At 36.0% G+C, this 18,820-nt stretch overlaps 1 protein-coding gene across 1 annotated transcript in view; it reads left to right on the plus strand.

Annotated features, from left to right (window-relative positions):
- The window catches only part of LOC105441177 (VWFA and cache domain-containing protein 1), a 64,648-nt gene that overhangs the window by 22,452 nt on the left and 23,376 nt on the right, over positions 1-18,820 (plus strand). Inside the window, exons 2-9 of the mRNA XM_030996493.1 lie at positions 3,793-3,861; positions 5,600-5,748; positions 6,147-6,253; positions 10,754-10,898; positions 13,911-14,055; positions 14,635-14,770; positions 17,393-17,482; positions 18,163-18,297. Coding sequence (XP_030852353.1) covers positions 3,793-3,861; positions 5,600-5,748; positions 6,147-6,253; positions 10,754-10,898; positions 13,911-14,055; positions 14,635-14,770; positions 17,393-17,482; positions 18,163-18,297 — 976 coding nt within the window. The remainder of the gene's footprint in view (positions 1-3,792; positions 3,862-5,599; positions 5,749-6,146; positions 6,254-10,753; positions 10,899-13,910; positions 14,056-14,634; positions 14,771-17,392; positions 17,483-18,162; positions 18,298-18,820) is intronic.

Raw genomic sequence — 18,820 nt, forward strand, 5'->3', positions numbered from 1 at the left:
GAAATGACTCGTCACTAGAGGGCGGTATTCAATTTGATGACATCATCTGTGAACAACTCTCCATGCCTTTTGTACATAAAATTTCACAATTTTTTTGTTTTCTTCGTATTTATTTGTGTTCTTGATCCGACTTCATAACGTGTGAAGTAGAACATCATTTTGCATTCTATATCTTGCTTTCAGGGGAGTACATTATCTCAATCACAAGAAAGAAGGAAAAACATGAAATTTGATGTACAAAAGGCATGGAGAGTTGTCCACAGATGATGTCATCAAATTGAATACCGCCCTCTAGTGACTAGTCATTTCAAAAAGCTCTTACTTCCTTATTCCTTACCTGATTTTGTTTAAATTTTCACTGATATTTTTCAAATATCTTAAACTTTACAATAAAAGTAACTTAGTATGAAGGTTTTGGTTTCCTTTAAAGAATCAGATTACTCTTTGTACATGTATACTTCTGGAAAATCAAAAGGAGATTTGATAAAGGAAAGCAGTCCTGTACTATTATGGACATGAAGAGCAAACTTGTGCAAACAATTAGCATTGCCATTTTAAAGTGCTTTCCAAGACTTCAAGTGTTGATTTCAACATCCCATTGGTTTGACAGTTGATACAATGATCTCCCTTGAATCAACTAAAAATCATGTACATCCATAGAGACAACATGAGATTCTACAAAATCAACATTGTCCGAATGCTTGAGCACAAAGAAACAAATCTTGTTTATTCATCTTCTGGTCTTTAGAGAGGCGGCACAAGCACGTAGAATTCATCATCTTCTGGACTTTGCCGAATGGATACAAAGAGGTCCCAGTGCAGCTATAGACGTAGAATAGCCTGTTCACACCAGTTGAAATTTGGTTGAAACTCTTAATTTTAAAAAATCGTCGTGCTATGAAGAAACGTTGTTTGAAGAATCATCATATAAAGAACAATGTGTGAAGAATCATTGTATCACCTATGGGGCTAATACAGACTAGATAGCATCGTATAAAGAAACCAGTTTTGATAGGCCCTGCCGAGTTATACAATTTTCATACGATACGATGTTCAGAGTCATACTAGAACCGGACTTTGATTCTTTTTATCAAGCTTTTTGATGCAATACAACATTTTGTTTATGTATTTTTTATGACTAGTTCATACTAGAAAAAAAAAGCTTTAATATTGTATACATGTAGCTATATAATTCTTGTGTAACTATATGATGAATCATGGTAGTCTGAACACTGTCTTCTAAGACGACATCCATCCAAAGGCATTTCATTAAAGCTCTGATCACTCTGATGGGGATAGTATATTTGACAGATGATCACGTCTTAGGTTCCAAGGCTTAGCTCATCTTCACACCTCCGGGGTGACAGCCAATCGCTTCTCTGGTTTAGGCCCAGGATGATAATGCCTCTTATTCTCACACCTCCTAAAGATGATATTTATGATAGGGAAATCTCGATAATGCCTCGCAAGAGGAACATTATCGTTAACCAAAACGTGAGTGTTTTTCAGTAATGTAAGGAATCTTAAGAAGAGGAACTGTTATGGTTAAATCTCATACTACACTAAAAGGAAGAGGTTTAAACAAAATATTCAGACATATTTATCTTTTATCATTGTGGATTAGCCATTCCCCATTTCATCTCTAAGACCACCCCTCCCCAAAACATTTTGTTGAGCATAACAAAAGAGTGTAGTGTATTTGATGTAAGTATGTTAAAAGTATAATACAAAGAACATACTGCTCTTTCTTCAGAGTTCCAGCCCTACAATTATTAATGTCTTGCCAAAGAACATTAGTGCCAGGCTGGGATCCGAACGCTGAACCCTGGTACAGCTTTTAAAAATCTTATCAAGTGAAATCATATGAATATAATAATATTGAAACATTTCAATCATTTTGGGGACGTTCACACTATCTTCTGTAGATGTGAAGTGTAATGAAGCTTTAACACTGTATGCTGTGTTCATACTAACCTGTGTTGGTTAACATACAAGAGTATGGTTCATTTTTATCTTTAAACCTTTAAAAACACAAACATAATCAGTTACTTTATTAAGAAAGTATACAGACAGGCACAAATTAACACCCAAAACTTTCTGTTGCGGTTTACAGAAAAGCAGTAAGATAACCTTGAATTTGTATATGTACATGAAATTCCTTGTCGAAGTCACCTGAAGTTTGTTGAGAATACGTTTCCCCTCTGCTAGCATTGATTCTGGCCTCCTTCCTGATTATGCATGCAATACGACTGCACCACACTGCCCTAGACAGCACTCTGTATCAAAGTAGAAAGCAGTGAACAGTGAAAAGCCAATTTGATTTCATATGATGACAGAATGTTAAAATCATATTGATGTGATTGGTTTTCTTCATGTGCCTTTTAGGATTCTGCTTTTCATTTCTCTCTTGTCATGTTTGGATTGATAGTCCCTGGATAACTGAGTGATTCAGAAGATCCTAGCGGGAATAGGAGGGGGGGGGGGGGGGGTTGGATTCAGATAGTGAAGGTGTAATGGATAGAGGTGCATTTAGAGAGAAAGGAAAACAGAGAATAGATAGAGATAGAGAAAGAGAGAGAGAGAGAGATATGAAAGGGAAGAGATTAAATTGTAGACAAGTGAGATGGGATAGAGAATTGGAGATGGGAAAGACAATAGATCGATTGATAGAGAGATCAAGAAAGAGAGAGACATGGATTGATATTCAGAGAGAAAAAACAACTAGATTTAAAGGTAGAGATAGAGATAACAGTAGCGTAAATGAAGATAAAATAGGAGGAGAAGGAGAGGGATGGAGGCCAGGAGATAGCTATAATAATACGGAAGGGCTGCTACAGTGAGCAAAGTAGAAAAGATATCACCGGTACACCGTTCATAGCGTATCTGGTACAGTGCTGTCAGCAGTAGATAGTAAGATATTGTGATGATATAGCCAGAGGATGTCTCTTCATGGCTGCATAGATCTGAGAATCAGAGAAGATAAATTGGATAATGCTGACAGAGGAGGGAGGATACAGCATTTTAATAACACTAAGCATTAGATCCCTCTCCATGCAGCCACGATGTACATCAATGCTGTTTGGAGAATCTGCTGATTAGGAAACACTAACAATACATGTGCACCATGCAACAATAGAACTTGTAATAATACATTTCTGTCTTCAGGTTACAGTGAAATGTGTTTGTAAAGAATGTTTTGTCAGTTTATAACCAGACTGGCTTTAACTCTTTTACCTTTAACAATAACATAGAGTTAATGCCATTTAGGCTTTCAGTAGAAAATCTCCAAATTCTCAATATGATTTTAACAGAAATTCTGAAATTTGCAACATTTCAGTATTCATGAGCAATCACATTTGTTTATCACATGAATCTTGGAATTCACAAATATTCAAACTAAATTGAAGCATTAAACTGTTAAAAGCCAGGAGGTGAGAAGGGTGCTTACTTTCTTTAAAAATAATATGAGTTAACACCTTTTTGGTTACCTGAAGATTTCCATTTTTACATTGTAATTTATTAATACAGTGATATTTCAAAATACTATGTAGGTGTACATGTAGTTCATCCCATACATGCATGCATATAAGGAATGTCTCACTTACAGTGTATTCATCAAGATCCTTTTGTTTATCAATAACCACTCATTCATATTCTATATTTGGTTTGAGTTGAAAATATTGAACAAATAGTACCACAATCATATCACATTCAAGAGTATTTGAAGGAGATTAGAAATGAATTGTTAAACAAATTGTTGTTTTGTCTCCCCTTTTGTTTGCCTTCCAATAGAAACTCTTGGACTCTCAGAACTATCAACAAGCAGAGCAGACGACCAGTGAGGATTATCAGGTCCAAAGAGTAAGTCACTATTCATTGATCGTAGCAGAAACAAATTATACATGCAGTCATTACCAACATTCAGTGGTGGAGGGGTGGGGGTGGTGGTGGGGAGGGGTGGTGGATGGGAGGGGAGGATGGTAGTAATCTACATGTACACTCTTAAAAACATAGCTTCAAATATGAATAGAATACATTCAAACTTTATCAGAAGAACTCGTACGAGGGATATTTACGAGAATCTATTAAAAATTAATAATACAACAATGTTTTGTGTGTTCATACTAAAATCCCTCTCTGACAATACTGTTTTACAATACTTTAATTATTTGTCAAATTCTTCAGGAGTAAATGAATAAAGAGGCTTTATTTAAGATCGCTCAATTCAAGTTTTGTGTAAGATAGTAGAGTGGGCACAACTGCACCTTACAAACATCCCATCCACCTTGATGTAAGCGCTGCAATCAAATGCTCCCCACTTCAGCTTCTATTCTTAAAGGGCCTTACATTGTAGCTCTTGTTTCTATGCATTTTTATCGTCTCTCCTATCACCTCTCGCTTCCTTTTGCATGGAGGCTTCATCTAGTCAGAGTCAGAAAGGCATTAACTTGTATACTTTAATACAGAGTTAACGCCCTTATGGCTCTCAGCGGACGACATGTCAATGAATGAATGGTGTATGTCAGCAAGCAAGCAAGAGGCATTAGATGGGAGACGGTTAGAAGGTAGTTGAGATGAGAGGATGGGCTATTAGTGACAAGGCTTGAACGCCCTTCTGGCTCTCAGCGGACTACATGTCAATGAATGAGGAGGCATTAGATGGGAGAGGGTTAGAAGGTAGTTGAGATGAGAGGATGGGCTATTAGTGACAAGGCTTGAATGCTTCTCAGGGTTATTAGGCTCACATGACAGAAAACGTATCTCAGTGATAGCCAGCCGGCCATCTTCCATTCCTGATATCAATGTGAAGTTTCGAGTAGATAGTACATGTACAGTATCATATCATATAGAGATACTACAGTACATCATATTGGATAAATTGCTGTCATGTACTCAGTTAATGGTGATACAAGGTTGGTTCAGTTTATACTGTATAAAGCACAAGGACAAGTTTTTTTAATGACGAAAGAGAATACATGTAGTTCGTGACAGTTGCTTTGGGTCGTGAATAGTAGTCGAGTAGTACTTCTACATGTAATTAATGTCAAATGTCATATTATGACTAACCGTAATATTTACCGTATGTACATGTACATGTAATTAGGTTTATATCCAGAGATGTTAACTATACATACAGTAGGCAAATGTAAATTTTGTTGGTGACAAGTTAAACTTGAATGTTGGTCTTTTCACATGTCAGGGTATAAATACATGTACAATTATTTCCTAGCCCTCGTAAATTTGATGTTTTTCATGTTTTTCGTGACTCAAGAAAGACAAGAATGAAAGGTGTACTAGTTGAACTAGGGCCTTTGTCAAATACTTGTAGATGTAAAGGGTTGATATGTCACATTTTCAAGAAACATAATTCGGGACAAATTAATTTTTCACATAATTTAAAAATTGTGAAAGTTGGCAAGGGTATGAATAATTAGGTTATTAACTGTACGTATTGTGTTAGTGTAACTTCTTTGAACCTTCAGGGTACCTGTCAAAATGATTTGAATAAACAATGATCACAATCATCACATACTTACATATTGTCAGTATTACACCAAGATCTAATTAACAAAAACTTTTCATCCTTCTTCATGCATAGATATCGATGAAGATCAGATTAAAATTCAGGAAGTTCCAGAACGTGCTCAATACGAATCGACGCACAATAGAATCTCTGTACAGACAACATAGGACATCATCTGTTTCTTCCAGTGTAGACTGTTGCACTCTCTCAAAGTCAAAACAAAGGTAAGACTGTGTGTTGTGAATGAAAAGATCAACACCATTCTGCAATTATTTGTGTCAGTTTCTAATCTTTATGTAGATAAGGTTGTAATGTAGCAGTTCTGACACTTACAAGTACCATGATATTCTCTATCTTATGATATTGCAATTTCAATTAACTACTTAATGGGTTTTAAAATAAAATAAAAAAAATCACATTTATTCATTTTGTCACTGTTTCTCATTTGGGAAATACTTTTGCTGTTTGATTCTCCATGTATTATTTGATGTCCATCTTGATACATCTTAGTTTAAAACTATAAAATCATTGAAAATAGTTTGTTTTATCTCAGTATTAATTCATATTCTTCAAATGATTTTGTTTTGATTGTTGAAATGCATTTGTTTGTTAATCATTTCAGATATGACTCTAATTTTGGTGCAAACATCTCTCGGGACACTGCGTGTGAAATCTCCTCTCTCTCCACTCCCACTGGAGCATTCATACCAACAAAGAACCTCACACAAGGTAAGAATTTTATTACTACTAATAATAATAAATCTGGTTTTACACAGTGCTTATAATACGGAAACTGTCTCTAAGCGCTTTACAGATATTAATATTACCCCTAACATAAGATTCATTTACGCACACACAGTGCACCATATCTACTTCTGGGAAGTATTCCTACCATATGGTCACCTTAAGGGCACATGGCAATTTTTATCATCTTACTAGGTGCCCATTTCTCTCCTTGGTATGGAGTGGCAGATGTAGAATAATATCTGGGTTTGGAAAGCTTTTGCCATTTTGCATTTATTGAATTCAAAAGAGGGTGATATTTTGCTTTTACATGTTTGATGAACTATTAACACTAACAGTGTACATGTAGATGCTATTTACTAGACATAAACCCTGCAAATGCCCAAGCCCCCCCCCCCCTCTTTTTGAAGTCATATGAAAACCTTTACAACAATATTGCATACATATATATTATACAGTATGTTACACATGTAAGCCACCATTCCATATACCTTGTATTGAAGCAGTTCACCGTCCTGTCCTGTCTGAGGGTAATAAATGTTAGATCATTTGTAGGAAACCTATTCATTTCAATTTGACAAATGACAAACAGAGTGTCACTACCTCCCCTGTTCAGACAGATGAATGGCCCAGTAAAACCGTAAAGACTTTAATGTTCTTGTTTATCCCTCAACCATTCAGGGTATTTGCCTGTATTTTGCGGTTTTCCTCAATAACGCTGATTTCAAGCCCTTAATGCTTTGCACGAGCAGAAACAGCAAATATATCTGCTTATACTGCGTCCATTTTCGTTACGTCACCAAGTCAATGGATGCAAGGGATTTTTTTAAAGAAAAGGAAGATCAGAGCTGCCAACCTTGTGCGACCAAAAAAAGGAATCATGATGGCAAAAAAAAGGAATTCATGAAAACGAAAGTTACAACCACGCGTGACACACTTCCAATGTAGAAAGGTTCATTCATCATGCTGTTTCTTCCATACAAGCAGGTATTTTTTGTGTGGTTATTTTGATATTATAGGCATTTCATTCTTTTTGAGAATATTTTTCTCTTCAAGTATGTTCTAAAATTAGTGTTCTATTGAATCTGTGATCAAATCACCATTTTTGGGGCAGTTGTATGACGTGCAGTATGTAAAAAAAAAGAATTATAACAAATTAAAACCAAATATTTTAAAACGTAATACCGTAATTTGGAGGAAAAAACGGAGTAATTCCGGCAAAAACGGAATGATTGGCAGCTCTGGAAGATATATAAGAAAGACATAATATAAGTATTCAAATCATTGAAAAAATTATGACATGCTGAAAAGTGCAAAATATTTTTCATACAAATGACATTTTTTAAAAAGTCTTTGGCATAACTTCTATCAGTGTACATTCTAGCTGATAGAAACATGGGATTTTATTAGAAAAATGAAGCAGGTAAAGAAAATCCAATGTTGCCATGTTAAAGCTGATCAATTCAGTCCTCAAACTTTTGATGTCATAAAAAGCTTTTAAGAAGCTAGGTTGAAGGAGTGGATGAAGCAGGATACATGAAGAGATGAATGGAAGGCCATGGCTCTCGTAGCCGGTAATAAGGAAAGCTTTATTTATCTTGCCGAAAGGAAAGGAACGGTTCATTCTTGACATCTTTCTACCTGGATTGGTTATTCATGAGGGGCCTACATGTTAGTAGGAGGGTAATAGTATCCATGCATTCATGGTCCTCTTCAATGGCAGAGGGTAGTGTGATGCTGATATATACTCTTCAAAACAGATATGAAACATTGATAAGAATTGACTAAACAGGGGAGAAAAGTGACAATGTTAAATGAGATAGAATTGAATTGAATTGAATTGAATTGAATGGTTTACTTATTAAAATTCCATTGCAACCAGAGGCTGAAATCACAAAGACAAGGCAGTCGTAAAATACAGGATAAAGGGTATATGAAATATACATGTACATGTACAATCATTCATTCGTTCATTCATTTTGGATTATTGAAAGAAAATTTCTTTTAAAAACAGTCCAAAGACAGATACACAAACCGAGATTTCATAGTTGCATTGTTCAAAATTGTATAAAAGAATCTAATGAATTCACCAAATGAATAGACCAAAAGCATTATAAGGAGTAGCTTGCAACACATTCATGTAAGCCTAAGTGGTGTTTAAACATACAATTAAGGTAAATGTAATCGGTTGGATGTTGTTAGACTTGACATATCAAGGAAAATGAGAAGAAGAGAAAGAAACATGCAATTACAGAAACATCAATACCTGTAGGCCTACTACAATTTTAATTAAGGTAGGAACACATTTGAAGACTGTGCAAAATTGGCAATAGTTAGTATTAGTATATAATCTGTTTAGAGCCAGAAGTTCCCTTCTGCTTCTCAACGGATGATATGATTATATTCCTCTTTAATGTATGTGGATGTAACATCCAAAAGGGTTACCTTGTGATTTACGCTGTAGTATACCAGTTGAATTATTTTAATAAGAAGCATCTTAAAACACACCTATTCACATTGTTATTAAAAACTGCATTACTTTTCCACCATATTTTTCGTTGAGTTTTAATTCATTGATTGATTTGTTTTGTAAAGTGCTTTGATCAGTTCTAAATTGGATACAGCGCGAAAAAAGAAACAATTTATTAAAAGCTGCTGAACTGAAATCCACAGTATGAACATTTAACAAGGAGTGAAAACAAATAAACAAAGATAATGTCAGCACCCTATATGCCTTTATGATGTAACTCATTGTGTTAACTCAAGCACGAAGACTGTATCATCCAATTTAACCATGATGTATGGATTGAATGTAGACTGTTTGTTTACACTAACATGCTGTATTTGACATGGTCACCATTCCTCCCCCCAGTGTGAATGCATCAATCATCCCAGGCCTTTCAAACAAACCAATATTTTCACACCCCAACCCAGAATTTATGGATATTTGTTATGTAGTTGTGAGCTGTAATTGGGGGAAGGGTTGTATGTGTATTTGAAAGTGAAGATGTGCAGACTTACTGCATGGAGATGTGTTTTTATTTAATCTAATTTTGTTCATCAATTAGTAAATGGAATACTGTATATAAGAGAAAAGTGATATGCCTTGAAAGGATTTACCTTAGGAAGTTGATACTGTTGATTACATGTAGCTTATTTTCAAATTCTACAATGTGTACTGTAAAAGCACATACATGTATACTTTTATACAATTTGGAAAACAAATAATCTCAAATTTTTGTCAGCTTGTAATGGACAATGTGTGCTTTCATTCAGATTAATTGTTAGGATATTGAATTTGACTGTCAATATCATGTATTCACATCTAAAACGATGGCTGCTTTTAGAATTTGCTAAACAATAGTCCAGTTATCAAGAAATAATTATCTCTAGCCATTTTAGTACTTGTGCTTGAATGGAATCAATCCGTATGTACATTTGCATAAGTAGCAAAAACAAATTCCAATCACCATGATACAATGGTGCTAATTTAATTTTAAAAAGAGATTTAATAACTGAGGCATAAAGACAGAATCATTTCTTTTTTCTAATACAAATTTTTCTGTATGCACATGTACTGTGTAAATAAAGTGCATTTGACAATGTCTGCATGTCCTTTCCATTATGCCTATAATGAATTAACAATAGAAAATGCAGTGTACTGGAAATTACAATCATTTTGTTATTAAGGCTTAAGCCTTTTGAAATGTATATTAGATCGCGAAAAAGCATTTCAGTTTATCAGCTTTGACAGCGTACATTCCCAATTACTATGAATTATTTTAAGATGTTTATTTTGTGTTGCCTTTTTTCTTTGATTTTTCTTAGTAAAAGTTAGCCTGCATTTGTGAGACAAAAAAAATGACCACATTTCTCTGTAATTTCGATTTTAAATCATTATCTTGCATCATTCATATTCATTCTAAATAGAACATTCTTATTGCAGGATACATGAGGCTGCTTTTTATGTTTTTTTCTGTAGTTGGAGATATTTCCAAAATGCTATATTGAGAAACTATTTTTATTCAAAACTCTCAAGAGAACAAGAACCAGGGTCACTTTTACCATGACATTTAATGCCAGAACGAAAAATGTCAGAACGAAAAAAAGATATATATCTATTCCTATAACTTGCATATTTTTGTTAATAATTGAAACATGTAGTTAACAAATAGATTACTCATACCCTTAGCAAGTTTTGTAATTTTTCAAGCATGTGAAAAATTAAGTTGTCTCAAATAATGTTTCTTGAGAATGTGACTTATTAAAGATTACATCTAAAAGTATTTAACAAGGCCCTAATTGAACCAGTCTTTCTTTCAATCTTGAGTTACAAAAACACAAAAAGCATACAATTTACAAGGAGTATCAAAAATTCAGTTGTTAACAGGTTATGATGTATTGACTAGATTTTTTTTGCAAAGTGAAGGTGCGGAATATTTTTGAAGTGTGACACTTTGTTTTTGTATGATTTATCCTCTCTAGCCTTCAAGCGCCAGCTGCTGAGCAACCCGACTCTCAAATGGCAGTATTTCAGTTCTGAGGCGGGTATCCATGCCATCTTCCCTGCCACACAGTACCTAGCTACACACAAGTATGCTGATCAGTGCTCTGTAGATGTCCGTAGCAAGTAAGTGACATGTAACTCTAGATGGTGTTCAGGAGTATCCTGAAGGGTGGAGAGGAAACTTAACTTTCAAGAGGGAAGGATAGAGAGAGAGGGAGAGAAAGAGAGAGAGAGAGAGAGAGAGAAAGAGAGAGGGGGTGGGGATGGAAGGAGATGGATGAGTTTGGAGATCAAAAAGAGAAAGGGAGGTCAGAATGATATCAGAAGAGAGATAGATTGAGAGAGAAAGAGAGAGTGAGAGAGAGAGAGAGAGAGACAGAGACAGAGGGGATGAATTCATCATGAAAGGAGATGGATGAGTTTGAGATCAAAAAAAGAAAGGGGATGAGTAGAGGTCGGATGATATCAGAAGAAAAAGAGGAGAACCTTAAAGAAGGAGAGAGAGAGAGAGAAAAGAAAGGAGGGGAGAAAGGGATGACTGTAGATAAAAGAGAGAGAGGGAGAGAGAAAAAAAACATGGAAGTATTAAAGAGGGAAAGAAGGTAAGGAAATGGGGTAGTGTGAATACAGTGGAAAGAGGTAAACTAAGAGGAGGGCTAGTAAAAGAGGGATGAAGATAGATAGAGAGAAAGAGAAAGAAGGGAAAAGTTGTTGGATTGAGGGAAGGGAAAAGAGAGAGAGAAGAAAAAAGAGAGGGGGGAGTTGGATGAATAACTATAAAAGAGAGTATTGTACTGGGAAAGAGAGAAGATGATAGATAGATGGGAAAGGAGAGTGTAAAAAATGGAAATGATGAAGAACATACTTAGAGAGAGAGAGGGAAGACAGAAAATGAGAGCAAGAGAAAGTGAGAAAAGGCAAAGGCAGTAAAATTTAGTGAGAAAGAGAAATAAAGTATGGGGCAAGTTTGCACTGATATCTGGGTTAGATGTGAATGTACCATTAGCTCCATTCTTGTGAATAAGAAATGAAGGAACTACAGATTGAGAAGGAAATATACATTGATTACGTGAGAGGAAAGATAGAAAAGGAAGTGGGGGGGGGGGGTGATAACCAAGAGACAAGGATAATAAGACAAAAATAACATGAGGCAAATTATCTATCCTGTGAAGATAGAAAAGAAGAAATAATTTCTAAGCAACTTCTCTGAGAAGTCTTACAGGCAATCCCTTTTTCAATCACTACAAACCTTGTCTCTCTTTGTGATAACCTACAAAAAACTTTACAGGAAAGGATACACTCAATGTGTGCAGCAGTGTATATGCTCATTAAATATTCATCTCAGGTGTATTGCACCTCCACCCCCACACATGTCCTATCTGTGATAGCCACAGCGCTAGATACAAGAAAACTCCTGTTTATGCCGTAGGAGTAGCATTCCTGGTGCGCGCCTCGTACCTGATGGTTTTTCCAGGCCCCCTGACGTTTTTGCTAATTTGCAGATCATTCGCTGTGTGCCCTGCTCGATCTCTTCATGCAGGGCTTAGAGTACCGTTCCCTCTGCCAACAGTCTGTCTTGTTCCTTGGTTTAAAGAACATAAAATGAAAGTATTCCTTGAAATATATTTAGGTCATGGGAGGTGCTTTCTTTTGAAAATACTGATCCATGTTTCTATGATGAATTAGTCCCCCAGAATTACCAGCACTTTTCAAAAAGCATTTATTTTTTTATCTTCTATCACTCACCTGGTTGATTATGGTAAATGTGCTTTTAAAGTCTTGGAAGTCTTATCTTCTTGAAAACTCTGTTATTCAAGGAATTTGTGTGTGTGTGTACATCCTGCAGTCTGCAAGCAGTTCAATTTTTTTGATTTTGTGGATTATAAGATGAATGAGACATTAAAGAGAAGAACCACTCTCTGTCATCTTTCAAACCTTTATCAATTACTGAACTAACCAAAAGACTTGTCCATGTGAACATATCTTGATGTTGAGCTAATCAAGCATAGTAGCAGGCTGTGTTTCCCATCAGCTACTCACACGCAAAGTAGAGATGGGGCAGTGTTGTTGAGCTTGAGCTTTTTGGGTGGAATGGTGAGAGATAAAGACATGGAGTGAAGTAGAGATGGGGCAGTGTTGTTGAGCTTGAGCTTAGATGGGTAGAAGGGAGAGAGATAAAGACAGTGGGTGAGGTAGAGACAGAGCAGTGTAGTCCAGCTTTAGGTTGGTGTAAGGGTGAGAGATAGAGACAGGGAGTGAGGTAGAGATGGGGCAGTATTGTTGAGCTTGAGCTTAGATAGGTGGAAGGGTGAGAGGAGGTAGAGACAGAGCAGTGTTGTCGAGCTTTAGGTGGGTGTAAGGGTGGGAGATAAAGACAGGGAGTGAGGTAGAGCTTAGGATGGATTGGTGGAAAGGCGAGAGGTAAAGACAGTGAGTGAGGTAGAGTTGTAGAGCTTGAGCTGGGTAGGTGGATGGATTGGAAGAGATGAACAGATAGAGGGAGGGAGAGAGAGAGAGAGAGAGAAATTAGAGTATTAATGATTAGGGTTATAGGCTTTCAGATAGATTCATGGTGCTCTAGTGATGTGTGACTTGGAGAGTTACCCAAGGGAAATGATGAGATTGACATATATATGTTGTGTGCACACACTATCAAGCTTCAATTTGAAAGAGTTAGAGGCCCGGGTGCAATTGAATATCACATTTTGTGTATTTTGTGAACACATTCCTTTTTGGGGGGGTTAAAAGAATATTTCTTGCTTACTTTTGAGAAACATATTTAACCTGCATTGTATTTATATTTACCTTTGTCCTAATACTGAAAAAAATCCTAAATATTTAAATACTGATTTTTAACAGCAAAACAATTTTTTTAAACAATTCTCCCCTTCATTTCTTTAGGACATGCCTATCAAAACTTTGATCACATTTTTCAGTAGTTTTTGATGCAATCAACATTGCTGCTGTGAATCAGAGTTATGTCGTTAAATGGCTAAAAGGCAAGATGTATTTAGATGTTGTTCATGGCTCATGTAAAATAATTCCAGATCAAAGAGAGAGATAGAGGATGGTAGTACACGATATGTTTATGAACATTTATCCAACTGTCACTTTTAACTATATTTTCTTTTGCAGGAATCTTTATGCCTCTACCGTGCAGCCGTCACCTACCAATGTAGTGATCATCATAGACCACGGATCATCTATTAGTCCTGTCTCTCTGGTCATAGCTCAGAAAGCTGCTAAGACTGCGCTAGGAGCACTCTCACGCAAAGATAGGGTAAGAATCAATGTTCTGCCTAGCTAGAAGTATGTATTCAACTGATCGCAACCAGTATCAAATGCTTAATGTTCATCATATGTCCACTCCATGAATATATATTCCAATATTAATTTTGTGTCTGATATGGTGGAAAAGTTGCTATTGTCTGTCTCCCACAGTTACATGAATCTTTCATGGGATTAGGAAGTGAATAATTGAACATTTCCGTCTTAAGTATTTTGTTGTCAAACAGTGCCCTTCCATCTTTGATAGTACTAGTTTTCATGTCAACATAGTAAGCTTTTATAGCCAAAGGCTGTTTGTGTTTTAAGAGGTTTATGAATCTACTTTGCTTTTGCTGTAGTTTTTGTGTTGATGTTTCTCCTTTGACAATCAACAGCAAGTCTACAGGAGTGCATGAAAGCTTGCCTACTAAATGTTAAGGCAGGGTAGAAGCCTAAACTACATGTTACGATGACATCAACCAATGAAACTTTCCTGTATCATTATTAGAATGGTTGTAGAAAAATGAAAAATGAGCTGTGGCTGTTAAAATTCTTGTAAAAATATGATGTTGTTTGTCTCTCTCTTGCAAAGGTTGGTGTCCTGAGCATGGGTTCTGAAGTCGTGACCAGCCAGCCAGGGAGTTGCTATGACGACATGCTGGCACCGGCCTCGGCGGAAGTCAAAGAGCATCTGATCAAGTTTATTAATGGCATCAAGGCAATGGATGGTAAGTGACTTACGCTTTGCTTCATTGGCTCTTCCTACCGTACGTACGTCTGCCCACACTTCTTGTACATGTATGTAGCTGGTGTTTCATTTCCACTTTCATATTTGGTCTTGAGCTGAGGGGTAATGTTGTTTCCCTCAGAGAGGTTTGCTTATGGGCTAGATTGATTTTTATTCAATTTGAAATGTTGTTTGTTCCATTTTGTATATTTTCCTTTACTCCCCACTTTATATCTTTTTTTCCATATTTCATTCCTCGCCATATTTTTTAAACTAACTTTTCACTTTCCTTTTTTTCCCATCTACCTTTTGATTCATTCTCTCCCACTTTCTTGCTCTCTCGCTCTATATCTCTTTTATCTCTCTCTCTCTCTCTCTCTCTGCTTCTCTCTCTCTTGCTCTCTCTCTCTCTCTCTCTCTCTCTCTATCTCTCTCTCTTTCTCTCTCTGATTAACACACACACACACACACACACACACCTGCGCACACTCTCTCGCTCTCTCTTACTGTGTTGCATAGCATGAAGTAACATGTTTAAATCGTTTTATTTCCTTGTTTGCAACAGGATTGACACAATGTGTTCACTTTTGCCATTGAATTTTCTTTCAAGGCTCAAGGCTAGTCATTTAATTAGTTGATAGGGCTTCATTTATTGAGGTAAATTTGAACTATAATGGCTTCTCAAAGAAAAATGAAAAAACAGTGTCATAGAAACCATAGAAAGTTTGTAAAGATGCATTCTAGCATTCCCAACATTATTGCAGTCATTTATTTTCAGAATTAAAACTGCATGTACATCAAGTGACTGCATACTTTCCTGGGCCCTGTTCATAAACCTTGTTATCAATACAAAATGCTAAACTTCAATGAAAAATTTGATTTCCGCCAATCAAATGCCACATTTTCAGTTACAGTTATTGCAACATGTTATTGATTACAATGTTCATGAACCAGGGCATGACAGGAACCATGTTGCATCTAAGTATCTCATTTTCATGTCTACTGCTCTCACGTTCTTTCACTACAATCTGGTCTGGATAATGATAAGCATGTTTATGTTTGCTATGTTATGAACATTCCCTCCTGCCGTCCCTTATGCCATTTGTTAAATTGGCCAGGCTCCGTGTTTCTGGGGCCTTATTTATACTGAACTCAAATATAACTCTAGGGTATTGTGAAATCAATTTTGTTTCATTTCAGAAATGTGGGCATACAAACAGGAACATTGTATCTATCCCTGGCGAGATCCCTGTATTAGAAGTTTACAGTAGATTCAATTTCTTATGTATGCCTGGAAAACAAGATGCAGCAAATGATTTACCTTTCAATTCAGAGTATTGGGAAATGTTTAAATACATTACATTGATACTGATGGAATATATATTTAATCCTTACTCTACAGTCTACAGTAGGGGGGGGGGGGGGGGTTAACCACCAAAATTCTAATACTGTCCAGTTATTTTCTTTTCCCCTATCTCTCTATCTCTTTCTGTACCTCTCCATCCTTATCACCCCTCTATCTCTCCCTCCCCTCTACCCCCCTCTCCCCCCTCTCTCTCTCTCTCCCCCTCTCTCTCCCTCCTCCCCTCTCTCTCCCTCCTCTCTCTCTGTCTCCCACCCTCCTCCTCCTCCTCCTCCTCCTTCTCTCTTTCTCTCTCTTTGTTGTAAAAGCTCCCCCCTTTTTTTTAATTCAAAACTTGGCTCAAAGAAGTTTTGATTCCATACCATGAATCAAGATGAATAATAAAAAATGTATGGTAATTTAAAACACTGTACCATGTAGATTTTAGTTGTGATGTATGTTAGTACCACAAGGGTGAATGTTCAGATCTCAGAGGACATTTCAGGAATTTACAGTACCAGTATCTTTCTTTTATGGAAATAGTGTTTCTCTTCTCTTTACATTAAATTATTTTTAAATTACATGTACCTATAGTTGAGGAGAACATTCAAACAGTTAAATACATGTATAACAAAACATTTCACATGATCTCCACACGTTCCAACATTTGAAACATTTGATTCCTCGGCACATCTTCACTCTTCAGTGATTTGGTATGACACATCATTGAAAATCAATGCAGTGAGGCCTTCTATATGTACTGGACCATGAGAGCTAATCACTTTGAGATAGAATCAGAGAGAGAGAGGGAGAGAGAGAGAGAGAGAGAGAGTGACACAGAGAGAGAGAGAGAGAGGGGGTGGGTGGGGAGGGGGGGGGGTTGTAATGAGGGAGTTGTCTTCTTCTAGCAATATGACTCATTTTATTTATTTATTTATTCATTCATGTATATTTCACTAGGGTAGCCCATTCAAGAAAAGTTGGTCTTCCATGAGGCCCTGAAAATATTCTACCGTAATTTATACATCAATAGGGCCATTTACACTGGCAACCAAACATGCCAAAAGATGCCAAACCAGGGCCTGAATGCAATCTTTCAGTGAAAGTTGCTAGGCAACTAGGCCAAAACGGATGAGCATTTCATACCAAAATGCGCCAAAATATCACTGAGCTTTTCCATTCAATGATGTTTCAGTGCAAGTGTAAACGATAGCGCAAAAAATTTAATGAGGTTTTTTGACAACTTATAAAAAGTCTCATTTTGATGATTTTTCTTTGCAGGTCCTTCAAACCACACATCAGCTCTGAGAACGGCATTAGATCTGATTCAGAGAACAACCTCTCCTATGCCACTCAATCAATCTAAACCAGGTTAGTTTTACATTATGGTACTCAGGATTTGATTTTCATGCATTTGGAGATGGGAATCAAATGCGCTATAAAAGAACAACTTATTATATATTATTATTATTATTATATTGCAATATTTGTCTATGTCAATGAACAGTATCGTTGGAGATACCAAGAATGTGTACATTCTCATTTTTGTTCATCACATTTTCATATTAATGATATTAATGATATTAATGATATTAATAATATTGAATATTTAGGATTGCTGAAAATTAAAAGTACCTCATTCTTACAAAATCTAAGAATATAAAGAGAAACATGAAACATAAAACTCAAAAGATATGATATAAATAATATTACGTTCCTCAGGAAAGAACTATGTTTTAAGGGATCTTTTCAAAGATATATTGTTCCATGTTTTCGAGGAGCCACTGTAAAATCCTTTGGGTAGATGAGTGACTTGATTTAGGAATAATTAGTTTACATCACATGATGATTGTCATTTTCATATCATGATCATCATTAAATTTATTATACAAAAAGCATTGTATGTTGATTAGTATTGTGCATTTATTATAACATAACATGAAATAATGCCTTTGATGTCGTAGGTTAATGTATGTGTACATGTACCGTGTATTGTGATATATGTTCATGAATTCTATGCTCTTTGTCATGTCTTCATCTCTCCTTTCCAGATTCAGTAATCCTGTACATCAGTACAGGCCATGCGAGTAACCAGGATGAAGTGAAAACCGCCATCAACATAGCCATCTCTGAGAACAGAAGACTTAATAACAGAGTAGCCATCATGACTTATGCTTTAGTAGAAGGTAGGAAACATTACGCATTTCAGAATTTTAAGTCGTTTTACAAAAATATCCTCCAATACTATTACTTTTCAAATTTTGTATTATACATATTCTCTTGTTTTTCAATTGTTTGTAACTGCATTATACATGTACAGTGATGGACACATGCTTTGTTTTCTCAAGTTAAATGAAAATTAGTGACATTTTTGCTCCCTCCCCCCAAAAGAAAAAAGTTGCAAATAAGTAAAGAATTTGCAGAAACTGTTTAATATTTTATAATTTGCCTTGAATTATCTCCGGTCTGTCCTGCATCTGAACAAGAATGCTCCTTAGTTGGGTATGCACGGTGAGTGCAGAATTATAATTGAATCCACTGACAAGGATAACAATACATTTTACAGAAATTTGATCAGTTCTTGTAACTCTGTTAAGGCTTGTTCAGATATGGTTAACAACCTTAAAAACAGCTAAGAAAAAAAGCTGCCGTTTGTTTTGTAACATGTAAATGAATGACAACTGTGCGCTGGGCATATTCACTGAGCTC

This window comes from Strongylocentrotus purpuratus, unplaced genomic scaffold (genome assembly GCF_000002235.5).
Source record: "Strongylocentrotus purpuratus isolate Spur 01 unplaced genomic scaffold, Spur_5.0 spur5_scaffold_3, whole genome shotgun sequence".
In the NCBI taxonomy this organism is placed as follows: domain Eukaryota; kingdom Metazoa; phylum Echinodermata; class Echinoidea; order Camarodonta; family Strongylocentrotidae; genus Strongylocentrotus; species Strongylocentrotus purpuratus.